Source organism: Suncus etruscus, chromosome 10 (genome assembly GCF_024139225.1).
Source record: "Suncus etruscus isolate mSunEtr1 chromosome 10, mSunEtr1.pri.cur, whole genome shotgun sequence".
In the NCBI taxonomy this organism is placed as follows: Eukaryota; Metazoa; Chordata; class Mammalia; order Eulipotyphla; family Soricidae; genus Suncus; species Suncus etruscus.
The window spans coordinates 35386426-35406185 of record NC_064857.1 but is presented as its reverse complement, the minus strand read 5'-3'; the positions used below and the strand labels follow the sequence as shown (position 1 = coordinate 35406185).

At 38.6% G+C, this 19760-nt stretch overlaps 1 protein-coding gene across 1 annotated transcript in view; it reads left to right on the top strand.

Annotated features, from left to right (window-relative positions):
- CHD1L (chromodomain helicase DNA binding protein 1 like) overlaps positions 1-6093 on the top strand; it is a 53514-nt gene extending 47421 nt beyond the window's left edge. Inside the window, exons 20-23 of the mRNA XM_049782381.1 lie at positions 1015-1085; positions 3325-3439; positions 4153-4261; positions 5750-6093. Coding sequence (XP_049638338.1) covers positions 1015-1085; positions 3325-3439; positions 4153-4261; positions 5750-5777 — 323 coding nt within the window. The 3' untranslated portion in view covers positions 5778-6093. The remainder of the gene's footprint in view (positions 1-1014; positions 1086-3324; positions 3440-4152; positions 4262-5749) is intronic.
- Positions 6094-19760: the final 13667 nt, after the last annotated feature.

Sequence of the window (19760 nt, the reverse complement as noted above, 5' to 3'; positions counted from 1 at the left end):
TATCTCTTCAGTAATGTTGAGAAAGCCAGGTAATCACATGCAGAAAAGTGAAACTGAATCCTTACCTTTCTTTAGATAAAAGAATATAAAAAACAAACTCAAAATGAACCAAAGCGACTTAAAAGATAAGCCCTGATGACATAAAACTTCCAGGAAGAAATAGGGAAGAAACATTACCTTCATTGGTCTTGGCATGGATTTCTCTGATGCGACACCTAGAAGCACAAACCTGGGGTTAGTTGGATATAGGGACAGGAAAGGAAGTAGATTGGTGCCTGTGCAGTGTCTGGGACAGGGGGCAATGAAGGTTCTTCAGTGGTCATAGAGTTTTACTTTTGCAAGATGAAAAGTTTTAGATTGAGTATTCAGTGTTGTAACTGTACTTAATACTAAAGAATTGTCTGTACTCTTAAAAATAGCTGGGAATGTGAAATTGAATGTTATGTGTAGTCTACGATAACATGATTGATATATTGGAGGGAAGGTGATAACTAGAGATTGAACCCAGAACCTAAAATACAAAGCCTGTATTTTAACCACTGATCTACATCACTTTTGTTGGTGTCCATATATATATATATATATATATAGTTTGTTTGTTTGTTTGTTTGTTTGTTTGTTCTTTGGGCCACACCTGGCAGGCTTACTCCTCTGTGTTTAGGTATCACTTCTGGTGGGCTCAGGGGACTCTATTGGTGCTAGATTGGAACATGACATTCCATAAGACAAGCTCCCTGCCTGTTGTTTTATCTCTTCAGTCTCAGTTAAAGATATTTAAATAAAATATTTGAGCAAAAGACATGCATAGTGAAATAATTAGGTGTGGTCTCCCAAATAAGGCATTTGCTAAGATTAAGGCTAAAATTAGCTGAGACTAGGAGAACGAGAAAGTGTATTAAAATCTGATTGGGCTTGGAAAAGGCAGATATCTGAAGAATTCAGAATAGTCTTTCTTTAGGGTTTTTAAACCATAGCCAAAGATTATAATGTTCTTTCCTTTATATTTTACCTCAGACTTGAGTTTAGGAGATGTTCTTTTATTTCCCATTGATGATAAAGAATCAAGAAACAAGGGGCAAGATTTGGTAAGTAAGAAGAGAAAAAGAACTAACATACTTCTGCTTACATTATAATTCTCCTTTGGTGTGCATCTTCACTGTCTCCCATATTCCTGTCATTTGGAATTCCTGTAAGCTGTTTGATTTACCACAGCTCCCTACCTTTCCCTCAGGCCTGAATTCATATTCAAATGAGAGCCAAATCTTAATGACAGTAAGGAAGAAATTTAGAATACAGGCTGAAAGCAGAATCCAGTTGCCTGCAGCTTCTGGCCATGCGTGGTCATTTCATTCTGGCATCTATAAGATGGTGAAAAAAGAGAATTTGATACAGTAGTGCATAAACTGCCAGTGACTCAAGAAAAATGGTTTATGACTCATGGGACATGCTGTTCTGATGAGTGTAGTGGTGTTAGCCCCAGATGCCCCTTGATTTTTAGCGATCTCTTCCCCCACTTATATTAGGGCTGGATTGGAGGGATTTGGCATTTAATCCTCACAGGAATTGTCTGAAAGATTTGAAAGACTGGTACATGCATCTTGGGGCTGAGAGAATGAATCAGTGTTGGGCTGACGTGTAGGAATCTCTGAAGTCCTTTCTGTATGTAAGGTTTTGAAAAATTATCTCCCTGCTTGAAAGCATTTAGAAAGAACAGTCTTCTTTGTTTTTTTTTTTTGTTTTGTTTTTTTTTTTGTTGTTTGGAATTACACCCAGCTGTGCTCAGGTATCACTCCTGGCTCTGTGCTCAGTGATCACTCCTGGCAAGGCTCAGGGTCCCTATGTAGTGCTGGGACTTTAACCCAGGTATGTCCAAAGTGACTGCATCCTTCCATCTCTGGACCCAAAGACAGTATTTACAAAAAAAATTAATTGCTTTAATTTAAGCACCACAGTTACAAAATTGTTCATTGTTGGGTTTCAGTCATAGAATGTATACAACCCTTCATCAGTACATCCCTCCTGCCACTGATGTCCCCCATCCGCCCCCCTCATTTCCACAACCCCCTCCTGTCTCTAGGGCAGGCAATATGCGTCTCTCTCTTTCTCCCTTTCCTTTTTGACATTGATTTGCATTAATGGATGGGTGCCTTGTATGTCACTTTTTCTCCTTTTAGCACCAAGTTCTCATCCAGAGTATCAGTTCCAATATCTTTGTCCTAGCAGACCCTTCTGTACTTGAACTGCATTCACTGCTCTTTCTGGACCACTGACCTGGTCTGGACCTTCTGACCCTTATCTCTATTGCCTCTGGATATTATTGCCATATTATCTCTTGTTTTTCTTTCTTTCTTTTTTTGGTTTTTGGGTCACACCGGGCAGCACTCAGGGCTTACTCCTGGCTCTATGCTCAGAAATCGCTCCTGGCAGGCTCGGGGGACCATATGGAATGCTGGGATTTGAACCACCATCCTTCTGCATGCAAGGCAAATGCCCTACCTTCATACTATCTCTCCTGCCCATCTTGTTTTTCTTATATCCCACAAATGTGTGAGATTATTTTATGTCTGTCCCTTTCCCTTTGATTGACTTCACTCAGCATAATAATCTCCATGTCCATCCATGTATAAACAAATTTCATGACTTTATTTTTCCCAAAGGCTGCATATTCCATTGTGTAGATATATACCACCGTTTCTTTAGCCACTCATGTATTGTCGGGCACCTGGGTTGTTTTTAGATTCTGACTATTTTAAATAGTGCTACGATGAACATAGAAGTGAAGAACAGTATTTTTTTTAAATTTTTTTTTGGGGGTCACACCTGGTGGCGCTCAGGGGTTACTCCTGGCTACTGTGATCTCCAGGAAATTGCCCCTGGCAGGCACAGGGGACCATATGGGATGCTGGGATTTGAACCAACATCCATCCTGGTTCGACTGAGTGCAAGACAAATGCCCTACCACTGTGCTATCTCTCCAGCCCCAAGAACAGTCTTTTTAATACCATCTTAAAAATACCTTAGCTTTGATAAATAGCTTTGCTAGTATAGCAGGTAGGGTGCTTGCCTTGCAAGTGCCTGACCTGGGTTGAATACCCGGCATCCCATATGGTTTCTTTGAGTACTTTCCAGGAGTAATTTCTGAGTGCAGAACCAGGTGTATATCCCTGAGCATCACTGGGTATGGCACCAAATGCATAAACATCAAACAACAGCAACCCCCCCTTTCAAGCTTAGGTCATGTTTACATTGTCCCTTGGGCAGGTCATTAAGGTGGCTGTGCAACCCTCGGTGTCAGATCACTCATCAAATATCTTTTCTTCCTAGTTGGCCTTGATTGTGGCTCAGCACCGGGATCACTCCAATGCCCTGTCTGGCATTAAGATGGCTGCCCTAGAAGAGGGTCTGAGGAAGATATTTTCAGCAGCAAAGAAAAAGAAAGGTAAGTCCTGTCAACTGTTCTGGGCAGTAGATTAATTTGTTTCCAGGCACATGAAGTGACTTTTAAAAGGAGATTAAATGCGTCAAGACCACATTTGAAACAGTATGAAGATAAACACCCAATTTAAGGGACCAGAGAAGTAACCTTCCCAACATTTTGTATTTGTAGTTATTTTTTCTTTCCAAATCACTGTTGTATCTGTTTCCTGGGGCCCATTTCTACCTACTCAGGTGTTAATATATCTTGAGTCTACAGATGAGGAAGCAGAGGACACAGAGAGGCAATCAATGGGCCATATGTGATCAGGAACTTCTGTGTCATATTCTTTCTTGAGAAGTCCCAGTCGGCATTAGCAAACAGTTACTCTGCTGATTTCAGTTTGTTTTCTAAGCCCAGAGTGAGTTTGTTCAACCGATAGACTTATTAAAGAGTCTTTTTCTGCTAATTACATCTCCAACAGTGATCATTCTCTGTTTCTATTGTACTTCCCAATTTCTAGAACTGAAGTCTTTAAAATTCCTCTTTCCCCATTACAGTCTACCCCCATCCTCCAGACACTCCGCAATGTGACTGAACCCTTCCAGTGCTTCATGTGTGTGTTAGATGGCATCCAATGGAAAGCGACACCCTCAGGATCACTTTCTCTTTATTTTTGTTCCCTGTGTTGTATTTTATTCCCACCAAATTTTGATCAGTGAATCTTCTCTTAACAGCAAGCGTTCATCTTCCACGAATTGGATATGCCACAAAAGGTTTTAACTGGTATGGCACTGAGCGACTTATCAGGAAACACTTGGCTGCAAAAGGCATCCCGACTTACATGTATCCTTTCATGATCTTCGAGGCACCCTCTCCCATCTTACAGAGGAAGTATCTTATCTTTTCTGGTATCACTTGAAAAAAAAAACACATTTTTTTTTTTTGAATTTGAGATTCGGATTTAGAATCCTTTTAATAGAGTTTCAGGTTTTCTGTATTCTGGTCCCAAACTTCCAACTCTACAAGTGTCATTGTTCCTCTACTAATGTCCCAAGGTTCCCTCCTATTCCTACCGCACCTCCTTAGAACATTTTATTTAAAATGTATTTAGCTGTTATCGTATCTGAGACTATTGACCAGTGCCCTTATGTCTTCCAGATTCCTCGCTTGACAGTGCCCCACTTGTCATTCTCACTCTATAATCCAGAGCCCAGGATTAGCACCATTTAATACCCCCATTCTCTTATTGTGTGGTTGTTTTGGTATCACCCCTTGTTCCAAGACCAAGTTCCTTTCTTTTTTTTTTTTTTTTTATGTGTGTGTGTATGGTTTTTGGGTCACACCTGGCTGTGCTCAGGGGTTATTCCTGGCTCCAGGCTCAGAAATTGCTCCTGGCAGGCACGGGGGACCATATGGGACGCCGGGATTCGAACCGATGATCTCCTGCATGAAAGGCAAACGCCTTACCTCCATGCTATCTCTCCGGCCCCCCAAGTCCTTTTCTGACATACTTTTTACTCTGATTCTTGTAATTGAGACATAAACTAAGAAGGACTTTGTAATTTGTGTGTGTAGGTATGTGTGTGTATGTATACATACATATGTATGTATGTCCTAAATGCATATATATCTGTGTATACATACACAGACACACACAAACACACACTAAGGAGTGTTTTATACACACACTGAGTGTTTTTGGATGGCAGAACCAGGAGGGAATTAACTCTGTATTTGCCATATACTTGGTAATAGTTGATAATACACTAAATCTTTTTTTTTCCCCTTGGGGCAAGGGGACACACCCATCAGTTTCAAGGGCTAGTCTTGGTTCTGTGCTTAGGTGTGACCACAGGTGATGCTCTGGAGAGTGCTAGATGAATTTAAACTAGGTTGGAGGGATGCAAGATAAGTGCCTTAGCCCTTGTACTATCTCTCTGGCCCCCTACCCTAAATCCTTTTCACAATTCTCTAGAACACCTTTGGACAAAGGCAAATTCTGAGAACTTGAACTTAAACAAGTTAGCAAACAAGTGAACAAGTGTTTTATTTTTATTCTTTTTGTTTTTGATCTTTTAAGTATCAGGAATAATATTTATGTAGTAACAGAAGCAACAAATGTTATAAACATGACCAGATATAGTCACTCAATATAAAATCAGCTGCATTATTTAGCAAGACTTAAGTTAGTTCAGAGCTTCTTAGAGTTAAAATCCTTTTTATTAAAAAATCACTTTTTAATATATTTTAAGTAATACATTTACTAGAAAGCTATAGTTTTGGTACAATTGAATAGAAAATGATGAATATCTTCCTTGACACTCCTAACAGATACTACTTTCCCAGAAGCAAGACTTGACCCTTTTAGCAGGCAGCAGTGTCTGCTTCCTCAGGATCCCTACCTGGTCCTGCATCAGGTTCAGACACCAGCTAATAGGATAATAAAATATTTGCTCAGAGTTGCTATAGTAGCATATTTCAGAAATTTGCAGGGCTTCTTGTTTTCTCTTGAATTCTACTTTTGTTCTCCAGGATGGTCTCTGATTTGGTACCTGTAATACAGGATGCACAGCTTGTAAGGGAAAGTCCTTGGGCAGCTTGCCTGGACTATCAGGGTGTTGCAGAACTAGTTTCAACTTAATAAATGTTCTGCCTTGAATGGCTTTACTGTCCCCGCCCAGTCAATTTTTCTTCTCCACCAGACTAATTTATTTACATAGACATGGAATGGACATTCTGTGGATGGAAGAATGAAAAAGAAAAAACACTTGGAGAACAAGGTGGCTTCGAGGGAAGGAAGCATTGTCAGCCAGTTCCAGACTTTGAAAAGACTCTGAAGCAGTGAGAATTGAGATTCCTGATTCAGACAAGTGACTATCTCGTGTCTTCTCCCCACATAGCGCTCTTAGCATCAGAATCTAGAAGAAAGTGCATTATATCATATAGAAAAGAGATTATATCAGTACATATGATTACAGTGAAGCCAGCACAGATTGGTAGTGATAGCATTCCTGAAGCATGCCCAGAAGCAGAGCACCACTGGAGGAAGCTGTACTGAAAGAAGATGCTGTGGGCTTGTGTCTTTGTGAATGAATCTTTTTTTTTTTTTTGTTTTTGGGCCACACCTGGCAGTGCTCAGGGGTGACTCCTGGCTGTCTGCTCAGAAATAGCTCCTGGCAGGCACGGGGGGGGGGGGGGGGGGGGGGGGGGTGGGGGGGGGGGGGGGGGGGGGGGGGGGGGGGGGGGGGGGGGGGCATATGGGACACCGGGATTCGAACCAACCACCTTTGGTCCTGGATCGGCTGCTTGCAAGGCAAACACCACTGTGCTATCTCTCCGGGCCCGTGAATGAATCTTTGTCTTAGTTGATTGTCACAAGTTGCCTGTTTTTGCTGCTTGAAGCCCTTAGCACCAGGCTATAAAGGAAGCCTAAGTAGCCTAAGCCCTGGGCTTTTGAAGCAGTGAACATCTTGGGAGCTCAGTCAGAGTTATGACTTTTAAGAAAGGTAGAGTCTTTTGCACAGGGAATATAATACTTTTCCACCCCTTTTGATACTATCACCTGTGAACAATTTAGCGTCTGTGGTCTGTGATGAAAACCTTCTATGTCCTAAATGCATTAATTACCAAGGATGTAATTGCCCCTAGTGTAATTCCACTAGAATGTGTGTGTGTGTGTGTGTGTGTGTGTGAGAGAGACAGAGACAGAGACAGAGAAGGGAGAGACAGAGACAGAGACAGACACAGGCAGACTAGGAACCAAAAATGTGATGCCTTTTGTATGAGGCTTTTGCTTTACAGGTAAGCCAAGTCCCAGTTTCATGATCTATCTTTGCCCAAAGACCTGCATCTTTCTCCTCATTTCTTTACTCATAACTCTGCCTGAACTATCATACTTTCTAAATCTTTTCCCTTCTCACCAGCTCACTGTTTCCTACCAAATTTGGTGCTCTTTAAAAAAAAAATGCAGAAAAAGGCATTTCCTGTAGTCTACCAAAGAATGTTATCTCTTTGTGTTTGAATTACTAATGATTATGGCAGTTAACTCATTATAATTTATATTATTATACTCGTTAGTATATTTACTTAACCCTTCCCTCATTAGTAAGATCTTTGAGAAAGATGATTTCTTGTTGATTTTTCATATCACACAAAGCAATTAGTAGGCACTTAAAAATCGGTTGAATTAAAATAGTATGCTAACAGTTGGCTAGCAATTTGGGAAAAGAATTAGACTTCCCCTATATTATAAACTCCAGATGGCCTAAATACTTAAATATAAAACGAGAATACAGAAAGAATCTTGACATTTTTATAGTGTGTGACTAAAACTGCCCTTTGAAGCTTTTCCTGACTTCTCCCTAAAATACCCATGACATTACAGTGAAGACTCAAACCACACTGAAAATAGACAAACAGCCATCCAAATGGAGAAACCAACCATATTAAGAAATGATATGAGTGGTATAGCAGAGTTGATCTAAGATTTCATTTTAGGCAGCAAAGATAACTTAAATACTGAAGACTGGGGGCCAGAGAAAAGAGACCACAGCTGTAAGGCGTTTGCTTTATCCGGCTGACCCTGGAGGGACCCGGTTCCATTCTTGGCATCCCATATGGTCCCGAGCCTGCCAGGAGTGATTTCTGAGTACAGAACCAGGAGTAACCCCTAAGCATCAGCGGGTGTGGCCCAAAAACCAATAATAAATTGTGTTTGTTTAGAAAAAAAATACTGAAGACTTCCACCAACCAAAAAAATGGATGGCCAGCTCCCTTTCTGCCTCTGTCCTCATAGGATCTCTGCTATCTACACCCATCTCTTCTTTCTCTTTGTTAATACAAAGGTCAACTCCATTGGTGCTGTGAAGGTTGATTTCTTTTTCCCTCTCTAGCTTTATTCTACTAACTACTCATGCATTTTTTTTTATCTCTTCCTTTAAATCCTTTTCCTTTGACTTATAAACAGGATGAAATCTCTCCCATAAAGAACAGATAGTTCCCTCAATTCCTTATTTCCTTCTCTGTCACTGTCAAACTTCAGAAGATTGGTACATAATGACTTTTTTTCTTCACCCCTCTCTTTAACTGACACCAGGCTTTATGCACTGTCACTCCACCAGAAAACCTACCTCCACATCACTAACTCCAAAGAACCTTTTTTCGATATCTTGATCTTTTGGCAGAGTTCAACACTGTTGTCTGCTCCCCACTTCCTGAATCGCTCTTGCTTTGGCTTTTACAAGATCCTCTTTTGTGATGGCTGATCTTTAGGTGCTTATGTTATCTGTCATCAATCTTTACATTTTCTTCTTTTTACCAGGCCTGACATGACTAAAGATCATAGAAAAAGTAACTTAATAAAACAAAACAAACCAACAACCTGAAAGGCTGTGTTTATGGCTCAAAGGTAAGAAGAGTCCCTTAATTTGATCTGCAGCAAGACCTGTCAGCCTTTTTGAGCATATCTGGAAATAGCCTCTATAAAATAATAACAATAGCCTAAAATTGGGTTATAATTTTAGATCCCTAAAAGCCAAAATCAAGATGTCAGCAGGTTTGATTTCTTCTGAGACCTCTTGTCCAAATTTTCTCTTTCTATAAGGACATCAGATTGAAATATGCCCCATATTAATCACCTCACTTTAGTCCTGTCTTTAAAAATCAACTATAAATCATCTCTTATAATTCATCCGTTTATTAATGTGAATCAGCTCATAGTTCCAGCTCAGCTATTTCCTCTAAATTCTGTGCTTAACACTTGAGTGTCAACTTGACATGTCTTCAGTATTTCAATTAATACTCAAACGGGCCACACAGTACCAGCCACAACATAGTAGCAGTAAGGGGCTTTCACCTCAGACTCTTACTTGGTCAGAACCACAAGTCCAGGTCCAGAAGGTTTTGTTAGTGAGTTCTATCATTCTTTCAAAGATGGCTATTAACTCTCTCAAGTTCTTTCAGAAGATTGAAGAAATGAGAATTATTCCAGGCAGTATTTTTGGAACCAGGTTACTCACTGCATGGAAACTCCAACCACTCCTCAAAAACAAAGCCATTGTTTTGAACTAAAAATTTATAATGAATGAACTTTAAGATAGTATAGCCTAGAAGACCAAGTGAAATAAATATCCCCCACATAAAGAAAATAATAAAAGAACATCCATACAGTTAAATACTTAAATTCCAGGGACAGATCAATATCATAAAGTCCCAAAGAGAGAAAACTCTTCTTAACGGGAGGGGGGGGGGAGATGTCTCTGACTTTCACCTCTTATATTAGAAGGTAGAGGATACTGGAATATTTTGATGGTCAAGTACATATGTGTGAGAGAGAGATGGCCAAGTACATGTGTGTATGTGTGTGTGAGATGGTCAAGTACATGTGTGTATGTGTGTGTGAGAGATGGTCAAGTACGTGTGTGTGGATGTGGGTGTGGGCTCACCCATCGATGCTCAGGGGTTACTCCTGGCTCTTCACTCAGGAATTACTCCTGCCTGTACTCATATGGGGTACTGGGGATTGAATCCAGGTTGGCTATGTGCAAGGCAAGTAAGTGCCCCACCTGCTGTACTATTGCTCCAGCCTCCAGTCTGTGACCTTTCAATCCAGCCAAGACTTCAGTTCAGCCAAGACAGCATTTGCTTATCTAAGTGAAAGATACTTGCTTGCAAATTTGCAGAACTGCAAAGATTGCATCACCCACATAATGGATTTAATGAAAATATTTTATGAAATGTTCTCAATGAGGAAGAAAACATGAATCATTTTACAATAGAGTATGAAGATGAAGCAGAAAAAGAAAACACACTAGCCTCTTTAACTCCATCTCACTACCCCCACTCATGTCATACCTAAATGGATGTGATATTCTTTGGGAATGTATTGGAATTTACTACTAGAAGTGTTATATTTTTGGGTACATTTTTGATGGAAATATGTTGTTGCAGCATTGGAAAAATCATCTGACAATATTTGTTAAAATTGAAAGTTTACATACCCTTCTATTACTGTTCTGAATCCTTGGAATCCATTAGACAGATTCCAAAACACAAATATATGAGGACATGTTTATACATACATATGCACAATTGACTTTTATTGCTGAACATTAGAATGATCATATCATTTGTTTGCATCTGATAGTCATTCTATTTGTAGAAGTGAAGTTCTGCTTGATTTGGTTTCCTGTCATACTGACAAGCTATTATTTCTAATATCACTCCATTAAGTTCTATTTATGATACATATACATATGTATGTCTGCATACATACTTATAGTAGTAGATATTATTACTAATTTCTGGCATAAATGAATGATAAGCATGTCGATGCTTTTATTTGCATCTTTACTAGGAAGTTAGCTACTACTGTAAGCATATTTTACATAATGTGACCTTTGAACTTGCCCCTCATGTATTGTTTTTCATTGCTTTATTCTTGTTAATTCTGGCTTTCTGTTTTCTTTTTAGGTCAAGGTTTCTAATGATTAGTTTTATAAAAATGATTTATTTCTTGTTACTGTAATGTATGCTAATATATATCAAATGAAAATGAATGGGGGCCGGGCGGTGGCGCTAGAGGTAAGGTGCCTGCCTTGCCTGTGCTAGCCTTGGACGACCGTGGTTCGATCCCCTGGTGTCCCATATGGTCCCCCAAGCCAGGAGCTACTTCTGAGCGCATAGCCAGGAGTAACCCCTGAGCGTCACTGGGTGTGGCCCAAAAAAACAACAACAAAAAAAAGAAAATGAATGAGAGAATATATTTGTATCTGAGTTTATAGTAACTAAACAAAATAAAACAACCCCATTACTACTGTAGGTAAGTTAAATGTCCATTAACAAGAGGAGTGATTACATAAGTGATATGCTATTGTCGTAAAGCATTTTTGTAGTCATTAAAAAATTGATACTATTGGAAACAAGATTATTATAGCAGAAGCAACACTTTGACATGTTTGTTTTTCCTCTTTTGTCATGTAAACAAAACTTATTTTGTTATTCTTATTTATTTATTTTTTGGTTTTTGGGTCACACCTGGCGGTGCTCAGGGATTACTCCTGGCTCTGTGCTCAGAAATCACTCTTGGCAGGCACAGGGGACCATATAGGATGCCGGGATTCAAACCACTGCCCCTTCTGGATCGGCTGCTTGCAAGGCTCATGCTCTACTGCTGTGCTCTCTCTGGCCCTAAACAACACTTTTTAAAAAGAGTGTAGTGTTTGTGTGTGTGTGTGTGTGTGTGTGTGTGTGTGTGTGTGTGTGTGTGTGTGTCGTATCCAGTAATACATTTACGCTACTACTGTCTTTGCAGTTACAAATGTCTATATAATTAAGTTCTAGTAGATTGAAGCTGTTGAATGGCCTTAATGAGAAATAGCTCTAAATATTGTGAGGCATCTTTTTCTTCTGGCCATGAAAAAACAACTGAATTCAGAACTATGCTCCCACCACAGATAACTAGAAAGTTATAGGGAGAAAAAGCTTTATAGACACAGAACTGTTGGAAGCTTAGAATAGTGATCCCTGAGAGAAAAAAAAAACAAAGATGAATTCTACCACACCTAAGCTTTCTTAGAGACACTTCTGGATGATGGCACAGGGAGGAACTCAACCTAAATGAAAATCTTGACTTAAAGACAAAAGAGAATATATTTCAGGGAATCTGAACTTTTCCAGAATTCTTCATATCCAAGATAAGGAAGATATGTAGAGAAAAAGATACAGAAGCATGCATAATAGTTCCTATAAGTTCATAATACATAGAAATGTATTATTTCTGTGTATGTACTATTTATTATTATAAGATGCATCTGTAGGGTAACCTTTATACTTTTGGGAAAGAACATGTTCTAGGCAAAGGAGTGTGGTAGGAAAAAAATTCTAGAAATCATAATTGCTGCAGTTCATTAACATTAGAGTGGGAAGATGGAGAAAAATCACTCAGTACCCTGGGCATTCAGCCAGGAGCTCAAAAAGAGCCACATTTTAGAAATCTGTCCTAGAGCAAAGATAGTAAAAGGCATCCTAAAAGAACATTAAAAACGTAGACTCAGAAGAATTGAACTAACATAATTGCTACTGAGAACAAAATTCAAGGTTTTAAAAGCAGAATCTAGAAGCCAACAGGATAGAATTAACAATTGTAGATATGTAAATTCAGAAAACTTGATCTAAAACCAAGATGGTAAAAAATAACTTTCCAGGCCAGAGAGATAGAGTGGTAAGGTGTTTGCCTTGCAAGCAGTTGATCCAGGCTGGACAGTGGTTTGAATCCTGGCATCTCATATGGTCCCCAGGCCTCCAGGAGTGATTTCTGAGTTCAGAGCCAGGAGTAACCCCTGAGTGCTGCTAGGTGTGACCCAAAAACAAAAATAAATACTATTTCAACTATAAATGGAGGTGATGGAATTAGGTTAGGCTATGAAAATGTTAATGTATGTACATGTACACATAAAAAGGAAATGAAATAATCATGTATATTAATAAACATTTTCATTATAAAGAATTAAGGAAAAAGGTTAGAAGCACATATAAATCAAGTGGTTCCTATTCCTATTGTGCCACTTATTTAGGGTTCCTATTCCTATATGCCAATTCCATACCAATAATTTTCTGAGGATTTCAACTTAGTTTTGATGTGATTATAGAGTTTTCCACAACATTCTTGATAATCTTTTGCACTTTTATCCCTCATAAAAGTTTAAATAAATTTGTTGCATTGTAAAAAAGGAATGAGAATAATAAAGAGAAATGGAAGGTATAATTCTGAATGTAACCTTAGAGATGACAAAAATGTCACAATTGGAATTTTTATCAGAAATGATTAATATGGATCATAGGAAAAGAGAACATCATTAAACTAAAAAATGTAGAATTTATCTGAGATGAATCAAAGAACAGTAATATAAAGAATCATAAGATACTATCTTCTATATATAGTATTACAGGAAATTTCAAAAATGGATAATTTTTTGAAGTATTCATTATTCTAAGATTAGAATCAGAATGAATCACAAGAATGAATATTGAAATAGTAATAAAAACTTCCCCCGGGGCCGGAGAGATAGCATGGAGGTAAGGCATTTGCCTTTCATGCAGGACGGTAAGTTTGAATCCCGGCATCCCATTGGTCCACCATGCCTGCCAGGGGCGATTTTCTGAGCATATAGCCAGGAGTAATCCCTGAGCACTGCCGGGTGTGACCCAAAAGCAAAACAAACAAACAAACAAACACTCTTCCCCAAACAAAAGCTCAAGTCAAACAGCTTCTTTAAGGGATCCTACCAGAATTCCAAGGAAGATCTAATGCAAATTTTTCTCAAACTCTCCAAAATAAAAGGAGGAAATGATTCCAAATATATTGTATGGTTTTGATATTTTCCTTAAACGCGCAGCCAGTGTGATAAAACAGGCGGTAGGGTGTTTTCCTTGCATGCAGCTGACTCGAGTTTGATCCCCCATATTATCCTCTGAGCTTTACCAGGAGTAATTTTTGAATACAGGATTAACCCCTGAGTGCTTCCAGGTGTGGCACATAAACTAAAGAAAAAAAGTTTCTTCAAACCAAAACCAGACAAGAACACCACCAAAAAATATCAGTATGTTTAGTGAAGCAAAAATTTTTAGCAAAAATCCTGAACAAAATCTTAAATCAGACCTTCCAGTAATACATTAAAGGGATCATGAACAAGTAGGAGTTATTGGAAGCAAGGATAGTTCAGCACAAAAATACTAATGTAATGACATCAGCAAAAGAGGAAAAACCTTGTGTCATTTAAATAGATGAGGAAAAGACATCTCACAAGATTAAACATCCATTTGTGATAAAACAGTAAAATGGAAATAGAGGGAATTTACCTCAAAGTCCATTTATGACAAATGCATAGCGAACATTATACATAATGGTGAAAATCACATACTTCTATTTAGATCAGAAACAAGGTAAGAATGCCTACTTTTATCAATATTATTCAACATAGTACTGCAATTCCTAGCCAGAAAACTTATTCAAGAAAAAGAAATAAAAAGAATCCAAGTTAAGATTTAAAGAGAACTATTACTAGTTTATTTGCATATGTCGTAACATATAGAACCTCACGATTCTATCAAAAACAACTGGGGTGGGAGAAGGAGAAAGCCATGGGCAATTGGTAGAGGGATGCTACCACTTGTGGTGCATATGGACTTGGAAAACTGAATGTCTGAAACTTTTAAGGAGCTAAGTAAACCTGAGTGTCTAAATAAATAATAACAAAGACTATTCAAAATAAAAAGGAGTACTACAAAGTGGCAGGTTACAAAACATACAAGTTATGTGCAAATGAACCAGATGCAAGTTAGATTATGAAAACAATTTTATTTCTAATCACATAAGATGCTTAGCAAAGGAAGTGAAAGACTTAGAAACTGAAAACTATGTGACACTGCTAAATGAAATAGCAGGCATGGCTTCGGCAGGGCGGGGGAAGAGATGGACAGCTTTCTCCTGCTTAGCCTGTGCCACCATGATCTTTCATGGCTTGGTTTTCTCATTCAAGAAAAGTGAGTCTGGACCTGGCCCAGTTTGAATATGGTGACTGTTTGTGGGTGCGGTTACAACCGCCAGGCTTCCAGGAAGAAGGAGGATATAGAGGAAAGAGCTCGCTTTTGCTCCAAAAATCCCTGGTGATATGAGCCCCCAAATCGGCATACCTGGGGCCAGAGTGATAGCACAGTGGTAGGGCGTTTACCTTGTGCCGCCAGCCTGGGACAGACCTGGGTTTATCCCCTGTATCCTAAATAGTCCCCTGAGCCTTCCAGAGGTTATTTCTGACTGCAAAGCCAGGAGTAACCCCTGAGTGCCTCTAGGTGTGGCTCATTCACCCCCCCCCCATATCTGAAGTTTGGCCAGATTGGTGCCCCCACAGGGAATCTTAGAGGGGTAACGAAGCAGTGCCATTAGGAAAATGGTATTTCTGGATGATACAGGCAGCAGGCCCGGCTTTGATAAAAATTCCAAAGATATTTTTCATGATTATAGAATAATATTACAATTTGTAGGATACCACAACCCCAAATAATGCAAAGTTAAGACTAAAAGAAAAATGCTGGCATTTACACTCCCTGATGTCAAACTACATTCAAAGAATAATATTCAAAACAATATGGTATTGAATAAAAATGGACACATGGATCAATGGAATAGAATTAAAAGCCCAAACATAAACTCACATATAAACAAAGCTAATAGATAAAGGGAAGGCTTTATTTTTTTAATAAATATTTAAGCACCATGATTACAAGCATGTTTGTAGTTAGACTTCAGTCATAAACAGAATACCCCCCATCACCAGTGCAACAAGGGAAGATTCTTTAATAAATGTGGACATTCACATACTGAAGAATGAAAGTAGGATACTGTCTTGTACTTATGGTACAAGATTAATTTAAGATGGCATAAAAGATATGAATATAAAACATGAACCAGGGCCGGGCGGTGGTGCTGGAGGTAAGGTGCCTGCCTTGCCTGCGCTAGCCTAGGACGGACCTCGGTTCGATCCCCCGGCATCCCATATGGTCCCTCCAAGAAGCCAGGAGCAACTTCTGAGCGCATAGCCAGGAGTAACCCCTGAGCGTCACAGGGTGTGGCCCAAAAACCAAAAAAAATAAATAAATAAACATGAACCATAAAAATACATAAAAGAAAATACAGGTGATAAGGTCATCTAATCTTGAAGTATCTGAAGATTCAACTTCAGCAAAAGAAAATAAGCAAACAATCAAACCCAAATGGTACTACAAAGTAAAAAGCTTGTTCTGAGCAAAAGAGACCATTGCAAAATAGTAATAATAATAATAATAATAATAATAATGATAATAATTTTTTTTTTTTTTTGTGGTTTTTTGGGTCACACCCGGCAGTGCTCAGGGGTTATTTCTGGCTCCAGGCTCAGAAATTGCTCCTGGCAGGCACAGGGGACCATATGGGGTGCTGGGATTCGAACCGATGACCTCCTGCATGAAAGGCAAAATGCCTTACCTCCATGCTATCTCTCCAGCCCCTAATGATAATAATTTTTAAAAAGTAAAGAGAAAGGAACCTAATGAGTGGGAGAATATATTTGCATTTCACACATCTGATACAAGATAGATATCCAAAATATAGAAAAATCACAACAAAACAACCTGATCCAAAAAGGGGGAGAGCAATTGTACAGAAAAATTTCTTGAGGGAAATGAACATCAAGACTACAATGAGATAGATTCTGCAAGAATGGTCTACTGTATTTCATAGCATAATCAATGCATCCCATATTGTTTTTCTTTTTAGAAATAGAAAAAAAAACTTTTAGATGGGACCAGAGCGATAGCGTAGCAGTAGGGTCATTTACCTTGCATGCATCTGACCAAATTAATTTGTAAATAAATTTGCCAAATAAATTTTGTAATTACCAAAGAGGGACTTTAAACAATGATGAATAGGTAAGAACTATCTTGCAAAAATAGGTTTACATAAGTTTAATTTATTAACAAGTTATTGATTTATAAGCTACAAATAAGCAGTGAGATACAACCGAATGTAATGTTTTCACCTTTAAGATCTGTTATCACCAGGTTCTTCCTTCAGAAAACAGAAGGTTGAAATGGAACACTTTTTCCATAGTAGTTACAAATGCTGTTGTTTAAGGTAACTGTATTTGATTTCTATGAGTGTTGGGCAGATTGTCTCAAACCATTAAGCATGGCTCAGGGAATGCCAGGCTGATATTCTATGCAAACTGCATCAGATCCACAGGTGAGTTCAGACTCTCAAGACAGTACTCTAACTGTGGATACTATCACAAGCCAGCATACTTCTGATCAACATAATACAAGTTCGGCTTCCTACAAATCCAAAATTCTTCAGGTTTGATTTACTTGCTAGAGTAAATCAAGAACCCAGGTATACATTTATTTACTAAATTATTAGAAAGTCTATAACTCAGGAGTTGGAAGAGATGCAAAGGGCAAAGATGGGGGGGGGAGTCTACAGTTAGCACTTCCATTATTTTTCAGGTAAGCCCTCTACCTACTAGTGCTCCCCAAATCTACTTGTACTTACTCACATGGAAACTCAGCAAGGCCCTACTTTATTTTGTTGTTGTTTGGGGATTTTTGTCTGTTTGACCATACCAGAGGTACTCAGGGCACACTCGTGACTCTGCTCAGAGATCATTCCTGGTAATGCTCAGGTGACCATATGTGGTGCCAGGAATCTAATCCAGGTCAGCTTCATGCAACACAAATGCCCTACCTGCTGTACTATCTCTCTGGTTCTCTTTTTGTATTTTTTAATGGAGGCTTGATTAGTTACTTATGTCAGTTGACTCGTTGTCATTGGCAACTGAATTCAACTTTTAGTTCCTTTCCGCTTCCTGTTTACCTGGGTATAGATATAGAAATCTCAGCTCTCTAACTTGTTGATTCTCCTGGCAACCAGTCACCATCCTCAGATGATGTCTCAAAGTTAACCGTATTAATGTAACCATAAACTCTTTTTCTTTTTCTTTTCCAGCTATTTTTTTAAACAAGAAACTCCTAACGCACTCAACACTTTGGGGGCAACTGTGGAATAGATCTGAGAGATATGTTTTAGTATCTAAAAGACCAAATATACATTTCTTACAGATTAAAAGTTATAGAAATTGGTATAAAATAATCAAAAATATATTATTCCAGACCAGAGACATATAATCGAGAATTTTCTCATCTGCCTGCTTAGTCCATTAGCACTGAGCCTTCCAGCTTCTTTGCTTTATGAATATCAGTTAGAAATACATATAAAAGATTAAAAATAACATGTTAATTAAGGTCAATAAAGTAAAACTCAAAAGAAAAATGTCATAAAATAGGTAGTAATTGGAATATACTATACCTGTACTACAACATAAAGAAGTAGATACATGATCCTTATATATTGCAGTCTACAGAGCAACCACTTAAAAAAAAAGTCAACAAGTGTAATTGATATGCGAATAGAGGAGATAAAATAGAATCATCTAAAACATTAAATTAAAATCAAAGACGATGGCAGGTAGGTATTCTGGGGAAGGATGTGGTGCCAGAATGATGCATGCACGAGACCTGTTGTTAACTATTATAAATCACAGTGTTTCAAATAAAGAAATAAAATATTTTAAAAAGTCAAGAAATTAATAGAATCCATTCTCCACCCCCACCCCCCAAACACACACACATCCCCAAAAGGAAATCTGTTGGCTCTGGAATAAAACCCAAGAACTATTGGCAACACTCACCAGACCCTCCTGAACAACTCTTGGAAGGTTCCATCCCCTCCCCCCCCAATCAGAAATGGCAGGAAAATATGTTTTTTAGAAAAGAATAAGTAAAAGGGGTAACAAACTTACAAATATAAATATTAATCAAAATGACATAAATATCATCGGAAATATCAACAATACACATTGATGTAATGGCATCGTTGTAACTGAAGATTGAGTGAATGAGAAACAGATTTAACTCTTATGTTTGAATGTACATGTGATGTGCAGGCTGCATGGGATAATGAGTGACAGCTCTTTACCATTTGGTTTTACATCAGCAAAAAAGCAAACTTTTTGGCCTACTGATATGTGGTGTAAAAACTTATGGAAAGGGGATTTGAGCTCACTGGTGAAAGAGCAGAGAGTGGAGACTGAGAGTGAAACCACTAACCCAATAATCCAGGTTCTTTATGGAACTTAAAATTATTTCAGTTACTGCCCTTTTTTGGAGAAAGGAATTTTTCTTCTATTTTACACTATGTGAAAATTTTTGAATTAAGTGCCTCTGTGTGCTCTAAACAGGAAATCCAATCAGCCCTCTTCCTCCCGGCCCTGAACTTATTCCCTGATGTCCTCTCATCTGTCCCTCTGTGTTTGTGGACATCTACTTCCTTCCTTGTCCTCTTACAGTCCCATCAAGGTTCTGTAGGAAAGTGGGAGGTTGTTCTCTTTCTCTGACTTTAAAATATCAGCCATGTAATCGTAATTATTCAGCAAGTCCCTGGAAGGAAATGCTTTCTCCAGAAATCCCTGGCAACTCTCTTTGCCTCTCTTTCTTGGTCCTGCTCTGACTTGTCTCGTTGGCAGGCAGCCGCCTGTGAAATGTGCACATTTCAAAGCAAATGGCTCCAGGAGCTCATAATTGTTGCCAAACGTGTGCGGATTTTAATAGCCCATTTTCATTAGCCTGTGTGAAATCACCTGTCTCTATGTTGTTACCCAACTTAATTGTCAATTATGGTGATTAAGCTGGCTTTCACTACCATCGCTGGTAATCATTAGTATTATCTCCGAGGCTAAATGAAGGGAAAAAATAATGC